General features: G+C 47.4%; 1 protein-coding gene across 6 annotated transcripts in view; it reads right to left on the reverse strand.

The window, feature by feature from the left end:
• PFKFB4 (6-phosphofructo-2-kinase/fructose-2,6-biphosphatase 4) overlaps window positions 5,298–24,893 on the reverse strand; it is a 47,233-nt gene continuing 27,637 nt past the window's right edge. For 4 of the 6 annotated variants that reach the window (XM_005669518.3, XM_005669517.3, XM_021070635.1 and 1 more), the window contains 5 exons: window positions 11,984–12,088; window positions 10,606–10,735; window positions 10,439–10,501; window positions 9,206–9,270; window positions 5,298–7,463 (listed from right to left, as the gene is read on the reverse strand). In XM_005669518.3, the coding sequence (XP_005669575.1) occupies window positions 7,404–7,463; window positions 9,206–9,270; window positions 10,439–10,501; window positions 10,606–10,735; window positions 11,984–12,088 (423 nt within the window). In that variant the 3' untranslated portion in view covers window positions 5,298–7,403. The other 2 variants (XM_013981656.2, XM_021070634.1) reach the window with 2 other exon arrangements.

Raw genomic sequence — 24,893 nt, forward strand, 5'->3', positions numbered from 1 at the left:
CTCCTACTCCCAACAGCCACAGCTCCTCCCACCCCTCGTTCAGAGCCATAATGCTGAGAAATTGGAACATTATCTTGAGGGCCCCAGGGAGTGACTGATTCCCTCTGCAGAAACTGCACTGGAGGTTGGGGCCAGTAGGGGCTGGGTGGGTGAGTGGAATCCCACCAGGTCCCAGGAGTCTTTCCCCACCTGGGGCTCGACCCTGCAGGCTTTGGACAGGGAATGTTACCTGCCATGCCAGTAAACAAAGAATGTTGCCTGCCATCCATTTCCAATCAAGCCACTGTTCTAATTAGCCACTGCAGCCACCTACCCACAGTGTGCCCTGAGGGGATGAATTCCCTGAATTTGTTCCCTGAATTGATGGAGGAAAAGCAGGAAATATACTATGCTTTGGATGCTGGCCCTAGATAAGATGCATATCTAAGGAAGAATTTCAAGGAACACTAGTCCTTGCATTTTCCCATACACAGAAAAGAGAGCTCTAGAATCATTTAACTTGAGGCTTCTATTCTGTGAGATCAGTAATCTTTTTCTTTCTTTTTTTTCTTTTACTTTTAGCGCAGCACTTGCGGAATATGTAAGTTCCCAGGCTAGGGGTTGAATTGGAGCTGCAGCTGCTGGCCTATGTCACAGCCACAGCAATGCCAGATCTGAGCCACATTTACAAAATACACCACAGTTTGCAGCAATGCCAGATCTTTAACCCAATGAGTGAGGCCAGCATCCTCACAGACACTATGTCACTATGTCCTGTTGTGCTGAGCCACAACAGGAACTCCTTTTTTTCCTTTTTGGCTGCACCCAAGGCATATAGAAGTTCTCTGGCCTGGGACTGAAACCAAACCCATGCCACAGCAACCACCCAAGCTGCTGCAGTGACACAATGCTGGCTATTAACCCATTGCGCCCCAAGGGAACTCTGTGATTAGTAAGCTTTTGATATTTGACCACTTGTTTTATTTTTCCAACGAAAAACTCCTATATATCCTGGCTCCTCCTGATGCCAGGAAGATGTTACCGGAATCCAGGTTCTTGTTCATGGACCTGAAGAATGAACTGTGAGAACACACAGGCAGCAAGCAAGCAAAGTTTTTATTACAGGAAAAGCAAACAGCTCCCAGCACCGACACTGGGAGGGGTTAGAAGAGTCTCCCTTTCTATTGTTCTCTGGAGGGTTTTATTTCTTAAAGACAGGAGTAGCAATGTGGGGTCCAGATATCAGTTCTTTTTCCCATTGGCCTTGTCCAACAGGGACTTGCGAGTTAGGGGATGCGCCGTACATTTTATGGTCCTTTTTCTCTTCTTTTTCCTAGACTTAAGACTTAAGAGTCGCCACTCTTTATATTATTTTGCTAACAGTCAAGTTAGCAAGTCAGGGGTTAATTCCTACCTTGACGTAAAACAAATGTACTCTTAATAGTTAATATCCCAATAAGAAAGGCCTGTTTGTCTTGATCAGTTTTTACAAATCTTAAACCATGGATATTAATCAGGGAATATATCAAAGCCCATGTTCCTACATTAACTACCTGAATTATTATTCTGCCTCACTCCCTTACCTCTTCAGAGCCGGTCCTCAGAGCTGAGAGGCTGTCTTCTGGGCTATAGTCCTCAGAATAAACGGATCCCCAAGTAAAATTTGACTCATAGAGTTTCCTGGTGGCTCAGTGGGTTAAGGATCTAACATTGTCATTGCTGTGGTGCAGGTTTGATCCCTGGCCCAGAACTTCTGCATGCTGCAAGTAAGGCCAAAAATTAAACAAACAAACAAAAATTAACTCAAGGAGTTCCCATCGTGGTGCAGCGAAAACATATCCAACTAGGAACCATGCGGTTTCGGGTTCAATCCATGGCCTTGCTCAGTGGGTTGAGGATCCAGTGTTGCTGTGAGCTATGGTGCAGGTCACAGACGCAGCTCAAATCTGGCATTTTTGTGGCTGTGGCAAAGGCTGGCAGCTGTCGCTTCGATTAGACCCCTAGCCTGGGAAACTTCATATGCCACAGGTGTGGCCCTAAAAAAGAAAAAAAAAAATTTACTCACAACTTGTAGGTTCTGCATTTTTCTTCAGCTGACAGGCCTAAGGATGGAAAGAGCTCTCACTGATGCAGCCCCCGGGGGCTGCCACCTGAGCTCGCCCACAGCTCTGTAACAGCCCTTTTATGGAACTCTCCTCAAATATTCAGTGACAAGAATAACTATTTTTCCACTAGAACTTCTATGCTAGAACAGCCAAGCTGTTTATGGGAACTCTGCACGGAGCCAGAGCAATATTCAATGATACCCAGAAAGCCTAGCACCCAAGAGGTGTGGGTGGCAGGGTGTGGATGTGGCCCATCAGCCCAGGACTAACTCTGAGCCAGGGTGAGAGTAAGCCAAGCACCGCTCAGGGCCTGTGCCATTTCCTCCTGGGCCGCCTTCCTCCAGTGCAGAAGGCAGAAATGGCAGACATCCACTTCCCAGTTTCCTTTGCCTGAGGCCCAGCCAATCAGATGTTCCCTCCCTGGAGTTTGCTCAGCAGGGCTGGTGACCAGCCGAAGGACAGCAGAACTTCTGCTGTGGCAGGAGTCACAGCAGCCGAGCAGCAGCATGCAGTGTCTGCCAAAGCAGAACTGTGAGTTGGGCATCGCCTCTCTTCCTTGTCCTCCAATGCTCTTGGTGATTCTGGGAGCTACAGAAGTTTCCATTCATGAATTCCATTTCTGATTAAGGTGGGCAGAGTCAGTTTCTTCCAACTGATAAAGTTGTCAGCAGGTGACCAAGAAATAGGGGTGCATCGGACTGGACATTTGCCTTGTTGGAGCTAAGGCAGTGGAAATCCAGCCAGGATGAAGGAAAAGCCTTTGGCAACCCTAGCAGATTGAGGAGACAGAGCTGGTACAGCCATCACTGGCGGCATACACATCTTGCTTGACTTACAATGGCATTACACTCCAATAAACCCAAATGGATAGCTTAAGTCAAAAATGCATTTAGTTTTGTTTGTTCATTTGTTTGTTTTTGTCTTTGTACCTTTTCTAGGGCTGCTCCCGTGGTATACGGATTCCCAGGCTAGGGGTCGAATCGGAGCTGTAGCCACCGGCCTATACCAGAGCCACAGCAATGTGGGATCCGAGCCACGTCTGCAACCTACACCACAGCTCATGGCAATGCCGGATCATTAACCCACTGAGCAAGGCCAGGGAACCTGCAACCTCATGGTTCCTAGTCGGATTCATTATCCACTGCACCACAACGAGAACTCCGAAAATGCATTTAGGAGTTCCCCTTATGGCTCAGCGTTTAATGAACACATCTAGTATCCATGAGGATGGGGGTTCGATCCCTGGCCTCACTCAATGGGTTAAGGATCTGGCATTGCCATGAGCTGTGGTGTAGGTCGTGGATGCAGATCTTGAGTTGCTGTGGCTGTGGTGTAGGCAGGCAGCTGAACCTCCGATTTGACCCCTAGCCTGGGGACCTCCATATGCAGTGGGTGCAGCTCTAAAAAAAAAAAAGATGTAAAAAAATGCATTTAATGCATCCAGGGAATTGGTCGCCTTCTCAGTGAGGCCTTCTTACAGCCTTGTCCCACACTGTCCACTCTGTCCCTGCATCAATACATTACATCTTTACTCATCTCTTTACAGTGTCTCCCATCACTAGAACATCAGCCCTGTGCCCATGTGCTTACGGCTATATTCCCATTGCTTAGTACACAGTAGGCACTTGATATGTTAAATCAATGAATTATGTGAAATGAAGATATATATGAAAGAATCAGAGGAATCAGATTGCCACAAACCTCCAGCCCATCTGCACCTCCCTTGCCCACTGAAGCCCAGTGTCCTGTCCTGAACTTTGCAAGGAGAGCCAACTCTTTTCATGCCTGGCTCTCCCAACTCTCTAAACAGGATATGGATTCCAGCATGTCTGGAGATCTTACTACATAGTCAAACCCAGAGGGGATGGCTTATAGAGCAAAAGAACTGTAAGACTGGTATTTTATATTAGCCAGAATATAGACTATGTCAGGGAAAAGATTGAGGTCCTAGACCACAGAGATAAGAACATCAGCTTAGACAGGGCTGATTTTATCAATACTGTGCACTTACCAGGAACTCCAGATTCAACATTCTATGCTGGCTTAAGAAACTGAGGGTTGTTCTGCGTGTCTCTCTGGTTGGCTGAAATGAAAACTGGGTCTCATTTAAATGCAGCTGAGATACCAAAAGCTCCCTGGTACAAAGTGGAGGAAAGAATTCAAAGACTTAGGAAGATTCACACATTCATTCAAAATAAATGTTGGACTGACTGAATTTATCATGGACAACTCACCTTTTCCCTGGGTCCCTGGAGAGGACCCAGAGGATACTTCCTTCACCAAGGTCTTGGGAAGTGCATCACCAAGGGGTGCTTCGAAAACCTGCATTTGAGGTTCCCTTGGCCTAGAAGGTTAAGGACCCAGCATTGTCACTGCTGTGGTTTGGGTCGCTGCTGTGCCGCGGGTTCAATCCCTGGCCCGGAGAACTTCTGCATGCTGCAGGTGCAGCTAAAAGAAAAATAGTGCTGGGGAGCCTCCAAGGAGGTCAGGTATCCACCCCAGGAACTCTGTGCCCGGAGACAGGGTGGGGCCCCCCAACCTTACCTACCACCAAGACAGTCGTAGCTGATATCTGAGCCTAGGGATGAAGACCAGGGATTCCCTGTCATCCACTGTGACATAGCCACTCTCTGCCCTGACATACTGGGAGGGGCACACTGGGCACCCAGCCATGCTTGGCTTCATCAGGTCCACAAAGGAACACCTCTGCAGCCACCCAACAGCATAGCTCCAGGGCAGAAAGTATAGAAAGTCCAACAAAATTCTGAGACACAGGAAAGGGAAAATCCTGCCCCTTGTCACCATCTTCCTCATGCCAGAAGTAAGTGACAAAGAACACCAGAGAACCAGCCAGCATGCCCCTGGCCTTGTGCAGTGCTTCCATCCTCAACCCAGCTCATAGTTCCCCACCCTGAGGATGCCAATACAGGGACCCATGTTTCTGAGGAACCTACACCTGTCTCTGGCTCAGTGGTGAGGGCCCAGCACCCTAGGCTGGCCCAGAGAAAACTTGGGCCCTGCCTACATCCCAGGCCCACGGCTCACCCCACAGCAAGACAGTTTCCACTCCACAGGGGTAGGCATAGGGGTAGGAGCTGGACCAAGGGTCCCAACACAGACCCCTAAGGATAGACCTCAGCAAGGGGGTCTGCAGAGCTGCCAGAAAGAACAGCCCACCATGGAGAGCTGGCCACAAGACACAACATTTGATTATTCGTTTTTAAAAACGTATTTATTGCAAAGAATGCTGTGTGTGATGTGTAGCTGCAATCCAACAACATCCATTCCAGAGAGAGCAGGAAAATCATCTGCAACAGGAGCACATCAGCCATCACGGCTACAACCTGGAAGCCAGCCAGGCGGGCTGCTGCCCCGCAGACATAGCTCCGGAGAGAGCCCTGCTGGGACCCCAGACCTCCCCCTGCCCCAGCCCAGTCCTTGTAACACATGTGGCTCAGGAGCTCCTGGCTGCCCTCTGGACACACAGAGAAAAGGCCTCGCTGATCTTGCCTCAGCCAGCCAGAGGTCCTGGAGAAGTGGTGACATCTTGGTGTACATGCCACTGACCAAAGGGACTTGCTATGGCTGATGAGTGAACATGTCCTGTTGACTTAAAGTCACCAAAACTCCAGCAGACATAGAAGCAAAGGCTGCAGTCCCCATATCCCAAAGCAGAGGCATGGTGCTCTGGCCCTGTCTTGAGGGGCTTGGGGCTCTGACAGGAGACAAATCCACAAGGAGGATCCTGCTATAGCTCTGTCGTGGACATCTCTTCTCTCGTGTTGGTCCACAGCTGCTGCTCACAAGAGGCCGAGAGACCACCAGCCTGGGCCAGGACACAGGATCTGGGAGCCTGGCTTCACCAAGAACCACCTGTAGGCAGCAGGGCACCCAACTACAAATCCACACATTTTCTCATCCAGACTCACAGCCTGCTGGTCAGTAAGTTCTCCCAGCTACAAAATGGAGCTGGAACCCACTGCCCAGCCCACCTCTCTGGGCCTAGAAGAACTCAGGGTGTGACAGATGGCAGGCTTCCTGAGGTCGTTTCCACCAGGCTCCTGTGTACAAGAATCAAAAGCTGTGAGGTGGCTGTGAAAACCCTCCCCTGGCCATGGGCTGCCTCCGGTTCCAGCCTCTCACCCGCTCAGTCCCACCGGTAGAGGCCAATCCATGCCAGGCCAGGCTCTACAAGATCACAAGCTTTCCCAAACCCTTCACAGCAAATGCAGGTCGTGTCACCAGTGCACACTCCTGTATGGGCACAGGCAGCTGTGGGTGAGGTAGCCTGGTGGCATGGCCGGGAAAGGGAGAGGGGAGAGCAGCCTATCCCTCGAGCACTTGGGAGTGTACACTGGGGGGATAACTCATACAACCGCCTGTCTTTGTTCTTTCTTGTTTGATTGGTTTTTGTTTTTTGCTTTGTTTTTTTGCCACATTTGCGGCACATAGAAGTTCCTGAGCCAGGGATCAAACCTGCGCCACAGCAGTGACTCAAGCCACTGCAGTGACAACGTGAGATCCTTAACCCACTGCACCACAAGAGAACACCCCAGCCACCCTGTCGTTATGTCTTTACATGTTGCACCATGAGAGTGTCGGGGAAGGGTGGCCTTGGCCACTGGCTCCCAGAAGTATTCCAGTGTAGGCATAATTGTGAATGAGTGACCTCAAGTGCTCTGCTCCCCACATGTTTCTGTGCACCCCCAGGTGCTGAAGGGAGCACACTGCTTTCCTGAGCGTCCACAGATGTGGTGCATGGAACGAGGGTCGGCCTGCGGAGGTGGCTGCCTTGGCAGAAGCTCTTCAGTTCCCGGCGGGACAGGAGGGGGCGGGCTCTCTCACTCACAAAGGCAGCAGCAAATCCCAAGGGATCCCACGAAGACCTTGCCTCTGGATCAGGAAGTGGTCATAGAGAGGGAAGCAGAGCCCTTGGAGGTGTCCCCAGGTCTACCCAGGCAGCTCCGCCTCGGTGGGTGGAAAGATCACAGCAAGTGCTTTCAGTTCACATTTTTGGGTGTGACACTTCACAAAACCCACCCAGCCGGTGAGAGAGAAGGGTCATGTGCTGGGAGGACTCTCACACACCAGCGTGGGCAGTCGGGCGAGTGATTTTTAGCAGCAGGTTGGGCACCACGTACAACCCCGTCGCTGTCAACAAGGAAACAGGTGGGCTGGGGCGGGGGTTCTGGGCGCCACCAACCACGCATGGCTTTGAGGGGGTTCCTGTGCGATGACTGTCACACAGACCAAGGGCCTGGAATGACCTCGTCCGAAGAGCTCAACAACGGCCCAGGGGGTGCCGTGGACAAGACATGGTCACTGGTGAGCAGGGACAGTGACAAGGGCTTCCTCTGGAGGCCGAGAGATGTCAACATTCTGCACAAAAATAAACACACACAACACTCACCTAGAGCTAAGAACAGATACCACCATCTGCTTTGCTCGCTGCTGTGGCTGCGTCCTCACATCCACACCCCGAGGAGCCCCGGCCACAGGACTTAGATCTTGACCTTCCCCAAGAGCCAGGGGTCAAGAGCCTCTCCACACGTAGCAGGTGGACGAGCACCAGAACACAGGTGGGGGTGGAGGATGCCCTAAGTTCCCGTGTGTTCCTTGCAGGCAGATCAGATGTTACCCAGAAGGCTGTCCCCACCTTCTGCTTCAGGTCCAGGTCACATGGGGAGGAACACCTGGGCTAGAGGACCGCATCCTCATCATGGAGACAGGACAGGGCACCAGCTCCCAGGAGTGCCCTCCTCCTGGCTCTATATTATTGGTGGACACGTGTCAGATGTGGCCCCAGCAGCCTATGGACGTCTCCTAGTCTGTCCCCTCAGAGGTGGGGCACAGGACCCTCTGCACCTCCTAAAGCCTCCCCCTTAGTGCAGATGGCACCCCCCAGTCCTGTCCACAACTGGCTAAGCTCAGGGCATCTCAGGCTTAAGGAATGGGGGCCTGAACCTTCCCTCTCAGCTCTATAAAACTGTCCTATTGACCACCCCGATGCTGGTAGCCCATAGGAGCAGGTCACTGATGTCACCGCCCTAAGCAATGTGACATGCCCAGATCTGTGGGGATAGAGACATGGCCCCATGGCCACACCCCTTGGTTCAGGGAACTGGCTCCTGCAATTGGAGAGACAGGTATGATTCTCACGGGGGTCAGACTTCCCAAAAGCCTTTTTCCCACCATGACCTGACCCCAAGATGGGCCAGGACCTGGGGATCCTGCTCACCTTAAAGGGAATCATTCGGGAACAAGTGGCCAGCAGAAGCTAGCTTCTTACAAGCACCCACCCCGAGGTGGGCAGGGTGCCTGCCAGCTACACCACGGCCATGCTGGCTGCTGATGCTTGTGGGGCCCAGGGGCCCCTCCCAGCATCACTCTGTCAGTGCTGGAGCCTCGATGCCTTCCAGGCTTTCCTCAGCACAAAGGGCCTATTAGGATAGACCTTCCCTGTGACCTCTGTGTGCCAGACTGGGCCTGCATTGGACTCTCAGAGCAAATGGGGAAGAGGCTTACACAGTGACTGGTCCTGCTGAGGGGCAGCAGCCCTGGGATGTAGGGCACATCCACACACCTTAACTTGGGGCGGGGACCCAAGGCCCAGCATGTCCCACTGAGTGTGGCAGCAGGCACAACGGAGGCCCCAGGAGCTTTCATGGTGCAGTAAACGGTAATAGGGTCTGGGAGAGATGGTCCTGCTGCCCTTGGCCTCAGTGGGAAAGGTAACCAACTTGGCAGAAGGACCCCACATGAGCACAAAGTGATTCTGAGCACCACATCAACACTTCTATCTTAAGACACTGAGGGAACACAGGACGGAGAACTGCCCTTCTGCAGCAAGGTCTCTGTCTAGCGCCACGACCTGCCCAGCATCTGTGTGGCCTTTTCCCCAACAAGGCAAGACACTTTTACTTTTTAAAGGTGCTCGAGCTGGAAAAGGTGCTCATGAAGCTTGGGACTGTGGGACATGGATGCACCTGCCTCTCATAGGCCTCCAGCTTCTGTCTCAGCCACGGCCTCCTCCTGACAGAATTCAAGCTCATTCAGCCCGACCTGTCTGTGTGCGGACCGCCAGCACGTGCCCACCACCCCGGCAGTGACCCTGCTACTACCTGAGGCCTGTCGCGGTGCGTGTTCACAGCTGCCACGTTCAGGAATATGGACTCCACTTTACAACCTGCCAAAGGAAAGACGCAAATCCATTCCCCCCTCCTAAAAGGCAGCTGAGCAGGGGGCTAGAAGCTTCTCCCAGGGGGAAGCCTGGGGTGCTGTGGGACAGAGCAGGCCCCTCAGTTTCACCTGAGTCCTCCTCTTAGGTAGATCTGGGGGCCCTGGGAGGAAGGACGAGGCACCTTATCAGGCCCGAGCCTCCGTGCCACTGCCCAGCACAGGCTTCAGGGAGGAGCTTGGGCACCAGGCAGGGCCACACTGAAGATGAGTGGGCTATTTCAAAGGCTGAGGGTGGTCTGCAGAACAACAAGCCCAGCTCAGCAAGGGGCCATTACATGCAATCCTCAAGGCCCCCAAACTACCCACACCCAACCCTGTTACACACGCAAGGCCCAACCACCATGGTGCCAGGCACTCAGCGCAAGGGGGGACAAGGGGACTAACACACGTGGGAATGACATCAGCTGCAGGTGAATTTTAAGTCACTGTCCCAAGAGCACAACCATGTGAGGGTGTCTTGTCCAGTCTTGAAGGGGAGGAGCTGAGACCCAGGAGCTTAGGAAGCTGCCTGAGGTCTGCCCTGGAAGAGCCATTGGCAGAGGCTTTTTAAGGTCCATACTTTAAGGTCCAGGTCTCAGGAGTTCAGAGGCTTTGTGGGAGATTTCTGGAAAAACCAGTAGCAAAGCTCCTCATGTGAATGGGTGACGGTTAGGAAGGATCACTGGGGAGGTTTCCTGTGGCCCCAGGAATTAAAACAAAAAAAAAGTTAAAGCCAACTGGGAGAGGTAGTGGGGTGGAGGGAGGAGGAAGGAGCTTCTAATGGAATTTGCAGAACATCCTGTAGAGCCAGAGTGTGGGAAGCAGGGAGTTCCCATTGTGGCTCAATGGTTAACAAATCCGACTAGGAACCATGAGGTTGTGGGTTCAATCCCTGGCCTCACTCAGTGGGTTAAGGATCCAGCATTACCATGAGCTGTGGTGTAGGCCGCAGATGCGGCTTGGATCCCGAGTTGCTGTGGCTCTGGTGTAGGCAGGTGGCTACAGCTCCGATTCGACTCCTAGCCTGGGAATCTCCATATGCTGTGGGAAGCAGTCCTAGAAAAGGCAAAAAGACGAAAAAACAAACAAAACCAGAGTGTGGGAAGCAGGACAGCGCTCTTAGGGAGCTTCCTTACCATAAGCCACAGGGGTCAGCTTCAGGACTGTGTGCAGTGGACACTTGAGGTAGGGCAGCTGCTCTGTGGACACAGACAGGTAGGGCTGGTACCGGGGATGCCAGAGTGACAGTTCTCCCCGCAAAACTCACACACACACTCCACCTCCCCAGGGGCAGTATGTGCACCTGCCGCCTTGTCAAGGAAGTAGGCCAGGAGGCAGCGCATCACCGCCTGGTGGCAGATGACCAGAACATTCTCCTGACGCTCCAGCTCCATGATGACAGGCTCCAGTCGCTGGACCAGGTCCTCGTAGGACTGCAAAGGCAAGTGGGAGGCAGCCCTCAGTGCAGCTCGCGGGGCAGGGCTGGAGATGTCCTGGGAAGTGGGTTACCTTGTCACTCCCAGAACCCCTCACTACTCCGGGAGGCTGGTGAGGATGGGAAAGGGCTCAACTCCCCCATCCCAAGGCCGGGTCCGGGAAGGACTGAGAGGGCAGGGCTGCATCAAAGGGGCCACCTCCATGCCCACCCACAGGGCCCTTCGCTGAACCCTCAGCTGCTGGAATTCACATGCTGGCCACTGATGACTGGAGAAAAAGACATTGCCCCCCTCCAGCCCACAGCAGAGAGTGCAAAGAGCACGCCCTGGGGTTGGGGTAGGGGAAGCAAGCCCCCTAAAAGTTGCCAGTGTACAACCTGTCAGAATGCCTAAGGTCCCCCAAGGGACCCTCGCAGATCTACCTGCCCTGTACCTCCCCCAGATGCCATGAGTGAGGCTTCAGACCAACCCTGATGCCTGGCAAGCTTAGAGATTTTCACCAGGAGACCTAGCACACAAGGAGCAGTCCTTAGTAACTCTAAATTGCTTCTTCTGGGAATTAATTTCTGTACCAACATCCCCCCCTGTATTCTCAAGTTCAAGCAGCCAGGCTACTTTCTTTTTACTGTTATCTGGATTGGCTCTAAACCTGGGCTCAGCCTCACAGTATGTATGATGTGGGGCATAATTAATGCCACCCAGAGCTGTACTATTCCCGAGGACAGCATGGGTGCCTGTGAGCCTGGCATTTGGATGGGGGGGGGGCTTCTACATGTTCACATGTATGTGTGTACACACACCTGTGTGCTGTGGGAGGTAATGTTATTGGCCATTGCCCCAGGTCACCTCCTAGAAGTGGGAGACACAGGAGTCAAAGGTGACGCCATTTCTGCTCTAGTGCCTGAGCTGAGACAGGAGCCAGTCTGAGGGGAAGTGATGATGCAGGTGACTTGTGGTGGGCACCGACTCATCCAGGAAAGGTGAATCCGTAGGTCTGGATTCAGGGCTGGGGGGTGGTGTCTGGAGCCACAGGGAGGACAGGGTCACCTTGTGACACACCCAGAAAAGGTGTAAAGATAGGGAGTGATAGGGAATAGGGCTCCAACAGGTCTCAGGGTTGGGAGTCCTGGGCAGCACTGCCCATCCATCACCCAAGGAAGGGACTGCACCCCAGGCCCTCAGTCACAGGCGGTCCTCCCAGACAGGCAGCAAGGGGCTGGGACTAAGCCCCCAAGTCCCACCTACCTCCCCCTTGGGGTACCGGTACCGGTACTTGTCCTGGTCTCGCAAGGCAAACTCCAGCGGATAATGATCCTGAATTTCCTCGTAGGTCATTTCCTCACAGACACCCTAGGGAGATACTGAAGTCATTATACGGCCCATGCCAGACCCGGGAATAGGCCCTGAGTCGGGGAAGGGCATTCCTGGGCCATGGGAGTCCACCGAGCCTGGGGCTTAGAACCCAGCTGGGAATAGCAGGCCCCCTGGAGACACTAAGCAGGGTGTTAAAGCTATCATGACAATCCTTTCCACCCACCCATAAGCCATCCATCCAGTATATGCCATGAAAGTAAACACAGGAGCTCCAGCCATGGGCAGTGGGTCAAGAATCCGACTGCAGTGGCTTGGGTTGCTGCGGAGGCAAAGGTTTGATCCCTAGCTCAGCACAGTGGGTTAAGGATCCAGCGTTGCCACAGCTATGGCTGGGATTCAACACCTGGCCTGGGAACTTCCATAGGCCATGGGCGTGGCCTTAAAAAAGAAAGAAAAGGAAAGAAAAGAAAAGGGGGAAAAAACCCACAGAAATGTTAACTGTCTTTTCTAATGCCTTTTGTTTTCTATGCTGTGGAAATACTACTTCTGAATTACTGTACAAGCTGTAAAGAAAGTTTCACTCATCATTCAGGATACACTCATGGCATAGAGTACCTTACACAAATGCCACTTTAAAACAAAATAAAACAGCCCAAGAAACTGTGTGGACTGACCCATGTCAGTCCTTTTGATGCTCCATTCAAGGGCCAGCACATAGAACCTGCCCGAGAGGAAGCAGTAAAATGTCTATAATAATGCCTAGTTTCTACATTTGTCCTATTTTTTTTCCCCTAGACAATGCCTTGGGGGCAAAGTTGTCTATTAAAAAGGAAAAACAGGAGTTCCCGTTGTGGCTCAGTGGTTAAGGAACCTCACTGATATCCATGAGGATGGAGGTTTGATCCCTGGCCCTGTTCAGTGGGTTACAGATCTGGTGTTGCTGTGAGCTGTGGTATAGTTCATGAGCTGCAGCTCTGATTCGACCCCTAGCCTGGGAGCTTCTATATCTTGAAATCCTAACCCTTGGGAACTTATTTAGAAATGGTCTCTGCAGGTATAATGAAGTAGATGAAGTCCAATGACTGGTGTCCTTTAAGAGGGCCATGTAAAGAAACAAAGAGACCCACACAGGGAAGAAGTCCATGTGATGATCGAGACAGGGACTAAAGTGATGCACCTGTAAGCCAAGGAATGCCAACGGTTGCTGGGAGTCACCAGAAACCTTTGAACAGTAATTAACTTAAGTGATTAGGTTGATAAATACCATTGACAGCCAAATGGATTAAGAAGATGTGGTACACATATACAATGGAATACTACTCAGCTATAAAAAAAGAACAAAATAATGCCATTTGCAGCAACATGGATGCAACTAACAATTTCATACTAAGTGAAATCAGAAAAGAGAAAGACAAATACCATGATACCACTTATATGTGGAGTCTAAAATATAGCACAGATGAACCAATCTATGAATCAGAGATAGATTCACAGATATAAAGAACTGACTTGTGGTTGCTGAGGGGGAAGAGGAAGGAGTGGGATGGACTGGGAGTCTGGGGTTAGTAGATGTAAATTATTACATTTAGAATGGATAAGCAATAAGGTCTTTATAGCATGGGGAACTGTATCCAGTCTCTTGATGGAAGGTAATATAAGAAAGAGAATGTATACGTATTTTATGACTGGGTCACTTTGCTACAGAGCAGAAATTGGAACATTGCAAATAGACTATATTCTAATTAAAAAAATTTTTAGGAGTTCCCAATGTGGCGCAGCGTAAACGAATCCGACTAGGAACCATGAGGTTGCGGGTTCAATCTCTGGCCTCGCTCAGTGGGTTGAGGATCCGGCATTGCCATGAGCTGTGGTGTAGGTTGCAGATGTGACTTGGATCTGGCATTGTTGTGGGCTCTGGTGTAGGCAGGCAGTTGTAGCTCCGATTCAACCCCTAGCCTGGGAACCTCCATGTGCCGTGGGTGCGGCCCTAAAAATACAAAAAAAAAAAATTTTTTTTTAAGTGATTATTAGGTTGTTGGCTTAGAAGGAAGTGAAGGACAGTAAAGAAAGCCTCTATCATTTTAGAGAACACATAGAGCATGGTGAACAGAATGTTGCTAGAAATATGAACATTTAAGGTGCTTCTGGTAAGGCCTCAGAAGGACAAGAAGCACATGTTACAGGACACTAGAGGAAAGGCAGTCATTGTCATAAAGTAGCAGAAAACTTGGCTGATTTGTGCTCTAGTTTGGGAGACTATAATAAAAAGACAGAGCTTGACAAGTGCTGAGGAGGATATGAAGAAAGCAGAGCCCTCATGTACTGTTGGAGGGAATGTAAAATTGGTGCAGCCACTTTGGAAGACAGACAGCCTGGCAGTTTCTCAAGGTTAAACACAGTTAACATATGACCCAGCAATTCCACTCCTGAGTATCTACCCAAGAGAAATGAAAAACATGTCTGCACAAAAACTGGTCCATGACTTTTTTTTTTTTTTTTTTTTTTTTTTGGCTCTTCAGGGCTGAACCTGCAGCATATGGAGGTTCCCAGGCTAGGGGTCTAATCGGAGCCACAGCTGCCATCCTATGCCAGAGCCACAGCAACACAGGATCCGAGATGCATCTGTGACCTACACCACAGCTCACGGCAACACCAGATCCTCAACCTACTAATCAAGGCCAGGGATCAAATCCACAACCTAGTGGTTCCCAGTCAGATTCGTTTTCCGCTGCGCCACAACGGGAACTCCCTGTGAATATTTATAGCAACATCATTCCTAAAGCCAAAAAATGGAAACTACCCAAATGCTTAACAACTGATGAATGGATAAATAACATGTGGTATATCTGTACAATAGAACATTATTCAGCAATACAGAGGAAAAAAGTACTGGAACATCCAACCACAAGAGGGATGAAATGTCCAGAATAGGTCAATCTACAGAGAGAGAAAACAGGGCTTGGGGAAGGGATTGGAAGGAAATGGGGGGATGGTTACAGGGTTGCTTTTGCAAACAAGAAAATGTTCTAAAACTGATTGTGGTGATGGTTGCATAACTCTGTGTATATACTAGAAACAACTGAATTGTATACTTTGAATAGATGAACTGTATTGTACGTGAATTTTATCTAAATGAAGCTATTTTATTTTTTATTTTTTATTTTTTTGTCTTTTGTCTTTATAGGGCCGCACCTGCGGCATATGGAGGTTCCCAGGCTAGGGGTCCAATCAGAGCTGTAGTCGCTGGCCTACACCACAGCCACAGCAATGCAGGATCTGAGCTGTGTCTGTGACCTATACCACAGCTCACAGCAACACCAGAGCCTTAACCTGCTGAGTGAGGCCAGGGACTGAAACCCCACGTCCTCATGGTTGTTAGTCGGGTTCGTTAACTGCTGAGCCACGACAGGGACTCCAGATAAAGCTATTATTTTTGAAAAAGGAAAAATGAGTCAGTAAACTGTGGATTGGGCTAAGAAAAAAATATCTCGATGTTGAAACTGAAGACTAGCCCAAGGCTGTTTACCAGAACAGAGGAAAAGAACAAAGATAAACATGAAAGATGACTAATAGATCATAGATATTAGAACAGTTCTTAAATTAAAGATAAATAAGGGAATCCAGAGCATCTAGAAAAACAATCAGATTAACTTCAAAGGAAAAAAAAAAATCAGGGCTGCCGAAGGTTTCTCTGCAAAACCAAATGCTAGAGGTATAGCCATGTCCCTGAATGGCAGACACCAGGCCCCTAACCTGCTGCTATTTGTGTGAGAATAAATTCAGGGCTGGAACCCTCGTAACTCCCACCAGCCACAATGATGAAAGCCCACAAAATGGGTTAAATGAGCTATAAAACGGGCCACAAAAATTGTTTACTCTTTTTTTTTTTGTCTCCTTAGGGCCACACCAGTGGCATACGGAGGTTCCCAAGCTAGAGGCCACCAGCCTACACCACAGCCACAGCAAGATGGGATCTGAGGCAAGTCTGCGACCTACACCACAGCTCTGGGTGATGCCGGATCCTCAACCCACTGAGCAAGGCCAGGGATTAAACCTGTGTCCTCATGGTTCCTAGTCAGATTCGTTTCTGCTGAGCCATGACGGGAACACGCAAAAATTGCTTACTCTTTTTTTTTTTTTTTTTTTTTTGTCTTTTTGCCTTTTCTAGGGCCGCACCCACGGCACATGGAGGTTCCCAGACTAGGGGTCTAATCGGAGCTGTAGCCACCTGCCTACACCAGGGCCGCAGCAACTCGGGATCCGAGCCGCATCTGCGACCTACACCACAGCTCACGGCAACACCGGATCCTTAACCCACTGAGCAAGGCCAGGGATCGAACCTGCAACCTCATGGTTTCTAGTCAGATTCGTTAACCACTGCGCCACGACGGGAACTCCAGAAATTGCTTACTCTCTTGAATGAGAGTTTCAGTTCTCTTTGAAGAGCCAGAACAGATGAAACAAATGGAAATAACACACCCTCATCATTTGCAACAGAGCCAAGAATTATTACGAATTTTGATAAGCATATTTTAGTTACCCCTTTGTTTATGAGCATTCTGTTTAAGAATGTCTTTGAGGAGGTTCCCATTGTGGCTCAGCAGGAACAAGCCTGGCTAGCATCCATGAGGATGAGGGTTCAATTCCTGGCCTCGGTCAGTGGGTTGGAAGATCCAGCATTGCCATGAACTGCAGTGCAGGTCACAGACGAGGCCTGTATCCTGCGTTGCTGTGGCTCTGGCTATAGCTCCGATTCAACCCCTATCCTGGGAACTTCCAAGTGCTGCAAGTGCAGCCCTAAAAAGAAAAAAAAAAAAAAAAAAAAAAAAAAAAAGAACGTCTTTGAAAAGCTTTAAAGTAATGACTACTGGAATAAAAATATCGCCTGCCTTCCGAATCACAGAAAAGATGATGTTTATACAGGAAAAAAATAGGATGGAGAGAAAACTGCAAGTTATTACAAAAAAACAAAAACAAAAACACAAAGCAGGAATTTTAATAATAAAGGTAAATGGGTTTAGTTTCTTAAATGAAAAAAGAAAACTCTCAGGCCAAAAAATAAACCAAAGATATGCTCCTTTTATTTAAAGAAGTGACATAAAAAGGTTAAAAATAAAAGAGTAAGAATAAACAAAAAACACAGACAAAAAAGCAAGGATGGCAAACTAGAACCAAAATAGGATAATGCCTCACACCCATTTGAATGGCTACTGTCAAAAAGAACAGAAAAATAACAAATGTTAGCAAGGATGTGGAAAAACTGGAACACTTGTGCACTTTTGGTAGAAATGCATAATAGTGCAGCTGCTGCGGAAAAGTGTAACAGTTCCTCAAAAAAATAAAAACAGGGGAGTTTCTGATGTGGTGCCATGAGTTAAGAACCTGACTGTAGCTGCTCAGGTCACTGTGGAGGAGCAGGTTCAATCCCCAGCACAGTGATTTAAAGGAACTAATGTTGCCACACTGTGGCTCAGATTTAATCCCTGGCCTGGGAACTTCCACATGCCACAGCTACAGTCAAACAAACAAACCAACAAACAAAAAGAATTACCATATTATCCAGCGATGCCACTTCTAGGTAGGTACCAAAAAGAAATGAAAGCAGTGTCTCAAACAGCTATTTGTACACCCATGTTTACTGTAGCCCTGTTCATAAGAACTACAAGGTAAAAGCAACCCAAATGGCCATAGATCAATGGATAGATAAGAAAAATGTGGTGTATGCATACAATGGAACCACTATCAGGCTTAAAGGTGATTGTGACACATGGTACAAATAGATGAAACTTGAGGACATTATGCTACATGACATAAGCCAGTTTGGGAAGGAAATGCTATAAAACTGGGTTGTGATGATCGCTGTGCGACTATAAATGTAATGGAATTCATTGAGTAATCAAAAAAAAAAGAGAAATAAGCCAGTAACAAAAAGACAAATACTCTATGATTCCACTTATATGATGTACATAGAGACAGAAAATCATACATATGGAATCAAAGAGACAGAAAGTAGAATGGTTGTCAGGGCCTGGGTAGGAAGGAGAAACGGGGTTATTGCTTAATGGGTACAGAGTTTCCATTTTACAAGATGATGTAAGTTCTGAAGATGGGAGTTCCCGTCATGGCTCAGCGGTTAACAAATCTGACTGGCATCCATGAGGACACAGGTTTGATCCCTGGCCTCGCTCAGTGGGTTAAGGATCCAGCGTTACCATGAGCTGTGGTGGAGGTCACAGACATGACTTGGATCCTGCGTTGCTGTGGCTGTGGCCTAGGCTGGAGGCTTGAACTCTGATTCAATCCCTAGCCTGGGAACCTCCATATGCAGTGCGTGCGGCCCTAAAAAGAGAGAAAGACAAAAAAAAAAAAAAAAAATTCTGAAGATGGATGGTGGTGATGATTGTACATTATGATTGTATTTAATACAACTGAACTATGCACTTAAATATGGTGGTTAAGATGATACATTTTATTATGTGTATTTTACAAAAAATACTGGAACTTCCATATGCTGCCACTGTGGCAAAAAAAAAAAAAAAAAAAAAAGTAAAAGAAACAATGGAATCCAGAAGACAGTGGAACAGCATTTTTTTTTTTTTTTTGGCCACACCCATGGCATGTGGAAGTTCCAGGGCCGGTGATCCAACCAGTCACAGCAGCAACCCAAGCTGCTGCAGTGACAACGCAGGATTCTTAACCCTTTGAGTCACTAGAGAACACTGAAACAGCATCCTTTAAATGCTGAAACAGCAGGAAGGCTATGCTGGTGGTTCTCATCTGCCCCTCCATATCCTTCTGCTTCTGTACCTGCTCTCTGCCCCAGGAGGCTGATCTCTGGGGACTGCATCTATACCGCCTAGCCACCAATTTCTTGTTAGGCTAGGCTATGGGGAACACTGGCAGGTGGTCACAGGGAGAAGAAAACTGAAACTGGGATGTATGCCAACTCCTTCCTAAACAAGTTGCTTTTAGTAGTCTAGGCCCTTACCCAAGGTCCCATCTGACCTGGCTGCCCCTTCCTCTCTGCTCCCAGGCTCCTGTGTCCTCTCTCCTCTGCCCAAGGGACGCAATGGTCCCTGCAGTTAGGAGGTCCCTATATTCTACCCATTATCTTTGAAAAATGGTCCTTTTATAAATCCTCACTGAATTAACCTAATTGGAGTAGCCATCTGTTTCCTTTTTTTTTTTTTTTTTTTTTTTTGTCTTTTTGCTATTTCTTTGGGCCACTTCTGCGGCATATGGAGGTTCCCAGGCTAGGGGTCCAATTGGAGCTGTAGCCGCTGGCCTACGCCAGAGCCACAGCAACGCGGGATCCGAGCCGCGTCTGCAACCTACACCACAGCTCACGGCAACGCCGGATCGTTAACCCACTGAGCAAGGGCAGGGACCGAACCCACAACCTCATGGTTCCTAGTCGGATTCGTTAACCACTGTGCCACGACAGGAACTCCCCATCTGTTTCCTTTTATGTCCCACAAATTACCAAGTCATGATCTCTAAATTACTTTATAATAAAACATCAAAATACATTTTGAAAAAAGGTAAAATAAACAACACAAAATTGTCAAAAATTTAAAAAATGTAGCAATTCGCTTGTGGCACAGCAGGTTAAGGATCTGGTGTTGTCACTGTAGCGGGTCGTTACTGCAGCAAAGGTTCAACCCCTGGCCTGGGAACTTCCATATGCCATAGGCGCAAGCCAAAAAAAGGAAAAATAAACAAAATTTTAATTGCAGAATATTAAGTAAATATTCAACTATTGATTTATTATGATCAAGTAGACAAAAAAGAGAAAATATGAATGATTTAAAGAAGTTGAAATTAATGAGATAAATACATTTTTTTCTTTTTTTTTTTTGCTTTTTTTTTTGCTTTTTAGGGCTGCACCCACAGCGCATGGAAGTTCCCAGGCTAGGGGTCAAATCGGAGCCACAGCTGCCAGCCTACGCCATAGCCACAGCAACTCAGGATCCAAGCCACGTCTGTGACCCACACCACAACTCACAGCAATGCCAGATCCTTAATCCACTTTGCAAGGCCAGGGATTGAACCCTTATCCTCATGGATCCTAATGAGGTTCGTTAACCACTGAGCCATGAAGGAAACTCCATAAATTTTTTTCTTATGGAAATTTTCAACCACATAGTACAGTATAGACAACAGTATAATGAATGCATGTCCTCACCTCTTAGACAAAAAAAAAATTTTTTTTTTGCCACACTCTTGGCATGTGGAAGTTCCCAAGCCAAAGAACAAATACTGCACCACAGAAGTGACTCAAGCTGCTGCAAGGACAAATCAGGATCCCTAGCCCACTGCACCACAAGGGAACTTCTGCCATAAATGTTAATAACATATGGCCAATCTTATTTCAACTAAACCTATACTTGCTTTCCTTTCCCAACTAATTTCGAAGAAGTTGCTTTGAAAGAAATTACTTTGAAGAAAATGCCAGACATGATTCTATTTCATCTGAAATACTTCAATATAAGACTCTAAAAGTTAGAAAGCTTCATTATCTCATACACACACACCCTGTGATTCTTCCATATAATTGGATAATGGATGTTATATCCAACTAAGAGACAACAGACCTTCCTTTCAAAACGCCATGAGGTATTTTATGAAAATTCACCATATTCTTGGCCATAAAGGAAGCCTCTAAAAATTCCAAAAGACTGAATTACAAGATACATTATTGCCTTGCAACACAATAAAATCAACTGGAAAATCACTTAAAATGCTTTCATTATTCAAAAGGAAAGAATGATTATAAATCCCTAAGTCAGTGAATTCTAGAGTGGTTTTTTTTTTTTTTTAAATCAAAGGAAAGTAACAGGAAAATAATATACATACACAAAAGCAAAAAATAAATGAAATATAAAATTTACAGGAGTTCCCGTCACAGCTCAGTGGTTAACGAATCTGACTAGGAACCATGAGGTTGCCTCGCTCAGTGGGTTAAGGATCTGCATTGCCCTGAGCTGTGGTGTAGGTCGCAGATGTGGTTTGGATCTGGCGTTGCTGTGGCTGTGGTTGTAGGCCGAAGGCTACAGCTCCGATTAGATCTCTAGCCTGGGAATCTCCATATGCTGCGGGTGTGGCCCTAAAAAGTAAATAAATAAATAAATAAGTAAAATTTAAAAATAGAATTGATAAACCTGAGTTCTTTTGGAAAAAATTCAGTGAGTGACTAATTTCTGATACATCTAATTAAGAAGAAAAACCACAATATCAAAGGACAGGAGAGGGGGTAATAACTGCTGATACTAAGATGTAACTACATGAGTATACTCTGCTGTTATGCACTAATAACTTATCCTGACAAACAAATAAATTTTGAATAAAAGAAACTATCAAGATGATGCAGGGATGAAGAAAGAAATAGGAAGTGACAAGGCAAGTACCACAGGCATACCTTGGAGAGAGTGTGGGTTTGGGTCCAGATCATTGCAGTAAAATGAGTCATACGAATTTTTTGGTTTCCTGGTGCATATAAAAGTTACCTTTTCACTAAACACTATTAAATGTGCAATAGCATTAAAAAATGTACATACCTTAATTTAACAATTTATTGCTAAAAAATGCTAAGCATTATCCGAGACTTCAGCAAGTCACAGTAGTAACAGCACAGATCACTGATCACAGATCGCCTAACAAATATAATAACTATGAAAAGTTTGAAATATTGCAAGAACTACCAAAATGTGAGCCAGACATGATGTCAGTAGGTGCTGCTGGAAAAATGGCGCCCACAGACTTGCTACATACAGGCTTGCCACAAACCTTCAATTTGTAAAAAAAAATGCATTATCTGCAAAGTGCTATAAAATGAGATCTGCCTAGATTGTAAAAGGTTGATGGTAGAAACATGGGGGTGGGGCACAACACACCCTACGGTGACTCCCAGTGAGTCAAGCATTATAAAATCCCCTCCTCTTGAGTATTGGCAGAATCAGTGACGCTTCTAACTAAGGCACTATGGCAAAGGTGACAAGATGTGTAGTGTAAACCCTGACAGCTGTTTTATTTTCTTTTTTGTAATACAAATGCCTGATTTAAACTGTGATCACAGAGGCCTGCAATTCAAAGAAGACACCCTTCAAAGACGGCTAATTGAGCATTCATACTGCCAGACCTGAGAGCAGCTAGGGCCAGGTCGCCTCCCACAACCCCAGCCTCCTTTGTTTTAGAGATTTTGGTTGATTTCCAACCACTTGATGGTTGATAACTGACCAGTTGGGGTCACTGGTTGATAACTGACCGATTGGAGTCACTTGCTTTTTTCTCTTCCCGTGCCTCTCCCCATCCCTACCCACCCCCCAACCTCCCACCCTCCACCCCTGCCACCAATGCAACCTTGCTGGGTAGCGCCAAATAGGCCATGTAATTTCCAGGTCTTGCAAGAAATTACCTCTGTTTTTTTCAAAGCTCCCTGACGGTGATTGCTGAATGATGACCTGTAATCATAGTAAGAACCATAAGGGCTGCTACAACCAGAGCAACGCTGGTTATTGACAAACAGACCAGCACAAAAAGGACATCAATCTCATAACTATGTTATGTTACTAAAGACTCCCCTTGAGGAGTTCCCATCGTGGCTTAGTGGTTAACAAGCCCGACTAGGATCCATGAGAACCAGGGTTCAATCCCTGGCCTCAATCAGTGGGTTAAGGATCCAGCTTTGCCATGAGCTGTGGTATACGTTGCAGACGCGGCTTGGATCCCACGTTACCGTGGCTCTGGCCGGCAGCTACAGCTCCGATTAGACCCCTAGCCTGGGAACCTCCTATGTGCCATGGGTGCGGCCCTAAAAAGACAAAAAAAAAAAAAAAAAGACTCCCCCTGAAAGTTCCTTAACAGTGGGTTAAAGATCTGGTACTGCCACAGCTGTGGTGCTGGTCACAACTGTGGCCTGGGTTCGATCCCTGGGAACTTCCACATGCCATGGGTGCAGCCAAAAAAAAAGACTCCCTCTTAGCTGACTATAAAGATAGAGACCCCCTACTGGCTCTAAAGAAGATGCTACTCTGTTGTGAGAAGGCCACATGGCCAGGAAAAATGGGTGGCCTCTAGGAGCTGAGCACTCTTTGGCTGATAGCTAGTAAGAAAATACAGGACCCCACTCCTATAACCAAAGGAGATGTAGACTGATAGTGAGCACATGAACTTGGAAGAAGATCCCAAGCCTCAAATGAGACCAAGTCCTAGCCACATGTTGAATGCAGCCTAATGAGACCATGAGCGGAGAACCCAGCTATGCCTGGCCAGACTCCTGAACCAGAGAAATTGTAAGATAATAAATATGTGTTGTATGAGGCCACTAAGTTCGTTGCAGTTTCTTACATAGCAATGGAAAGCCAATACAGTGGCCATACAGGCATTCCTATTAAAATCTTTCAGTTCTGCTCTATGTTTAAAACTTTTTTGGGGGAAGGAGGAAACCATAATTTTTACGGAGGTAAAATTTACACACAATAAAATTTACCAATTTTAAGTGAAATTCAGTGAGTTTTAACATGTATAAAGTTCTGTAACTGCCTCCACAATCATAAGATAAAACATTTTTATCATCCAAAGAGTTGCTGTCTTCCCTTTGCAACTTATCAATTCTCTGACCTTTTACCCATTATTTTTGCAATTTTTTTCTGTTCTCGCCACTTATCTTTTTCTAGGACTTCAATAACACATTTGTTTGACTGTCTTGTATTATCTCACACATCACTGACGCATTGTTGCTTTGAAATTCTTCATAATAAAATATTGGGGAATAAAAAAGATGACAAGAATATGTTTCAGGAGTTCCCATCATGGCGCAGTGGAAACAAATCTGACCAGGAACCATGAGGTTTCAGGTTTGGTCCCTGGCCTTGCTTAGTGGGTTAAGGATCCGGTGTTGCCATGAGCTGTGGTGTAGGTCACAGATGCGGCTTGGATCCTGCGTTGCTGAGTAGGCTGGAAGCTGTAGGTCCGATTTGACCCCTAGCCTGGGAACCTCTATATACTGCAGGTGTGGCCCTAAAAAGCCAAAAAAAAAAAAAAAAAAAAAGGACCAAGGGAAAATAAATACATGAAATGAAATGAAACAAAAACAAACAAAAAAATAGGCCAAGGAAGACATTTTAATTGTCATTAAAGAATTATCCCTTGGGGTTCCCCGTCGTGGTTCAGTGGTTCACGAATCTGACTAGGAACCATGAGGTTGCGGGTTCAATCCCTGGCCTTGCTCGGTGGGTTACGGATCCAGCGTTGCCATGAGCTGGGGTGTAGGCTGCAGACGCTGCTCGGATCCCGCGTTGCTGTGGCTCTGGCATCGGCCGGTGACTGTGGCTCTGATTAGACCCCTAGCCTGGGAATCTCCATATGCCATGGGAGTGGCCCTAGAAAAGGCAAAAAGACAAAAAAAAAAGAATTATCCCCCAAAACCCAAAAACCCCAGGCCAGGGAAGAACGAACCCCAAGGGCTCAGAAAAGACTGATAATCCACTAAATTCATTTCATAGTATCTGCCCATTCAATTAAGACCCAAACAAACCAAACCAACCAAACAAAAACAAAGAAATCGAGTTTGCCTATCACTTATTCTGGCCAATATAATATTATACAACCAAACAGAAGGTACTTAAACTGGGAAGGTGACAAGTGAATGATCCTTATTTCAGACAATCTGAGAGCTTCTTGAGAAAGAGCCAAGAGAATCAACTGAAAAATTACTAGAGTAAATAGAAGAATTTGGTCATGGGTTTTCTGTGGACCAGTAACACCAGAGGAGGGACAAGATTTTATTCACGGAAAACCATAAAGAGGCTTCCTTGGGGAGTTCCCGTCGTGGCGCAGTGGT

Source organism: Sus scrofa, chromosome 13, assembly GCF_000003025.6.
Source record: "Sus scrofa isolate TJ Tabasco breed Duroc chromosome 13, Sscrofa11.1, whole genome shotgun sequence".
NCBI classification, from domain to species: domain Eukaryota; kingdom Metazoa; phylum Chordata; class Mammalia; order Artiodactyla; family Suidae; genus Sus; species Sus scrofa.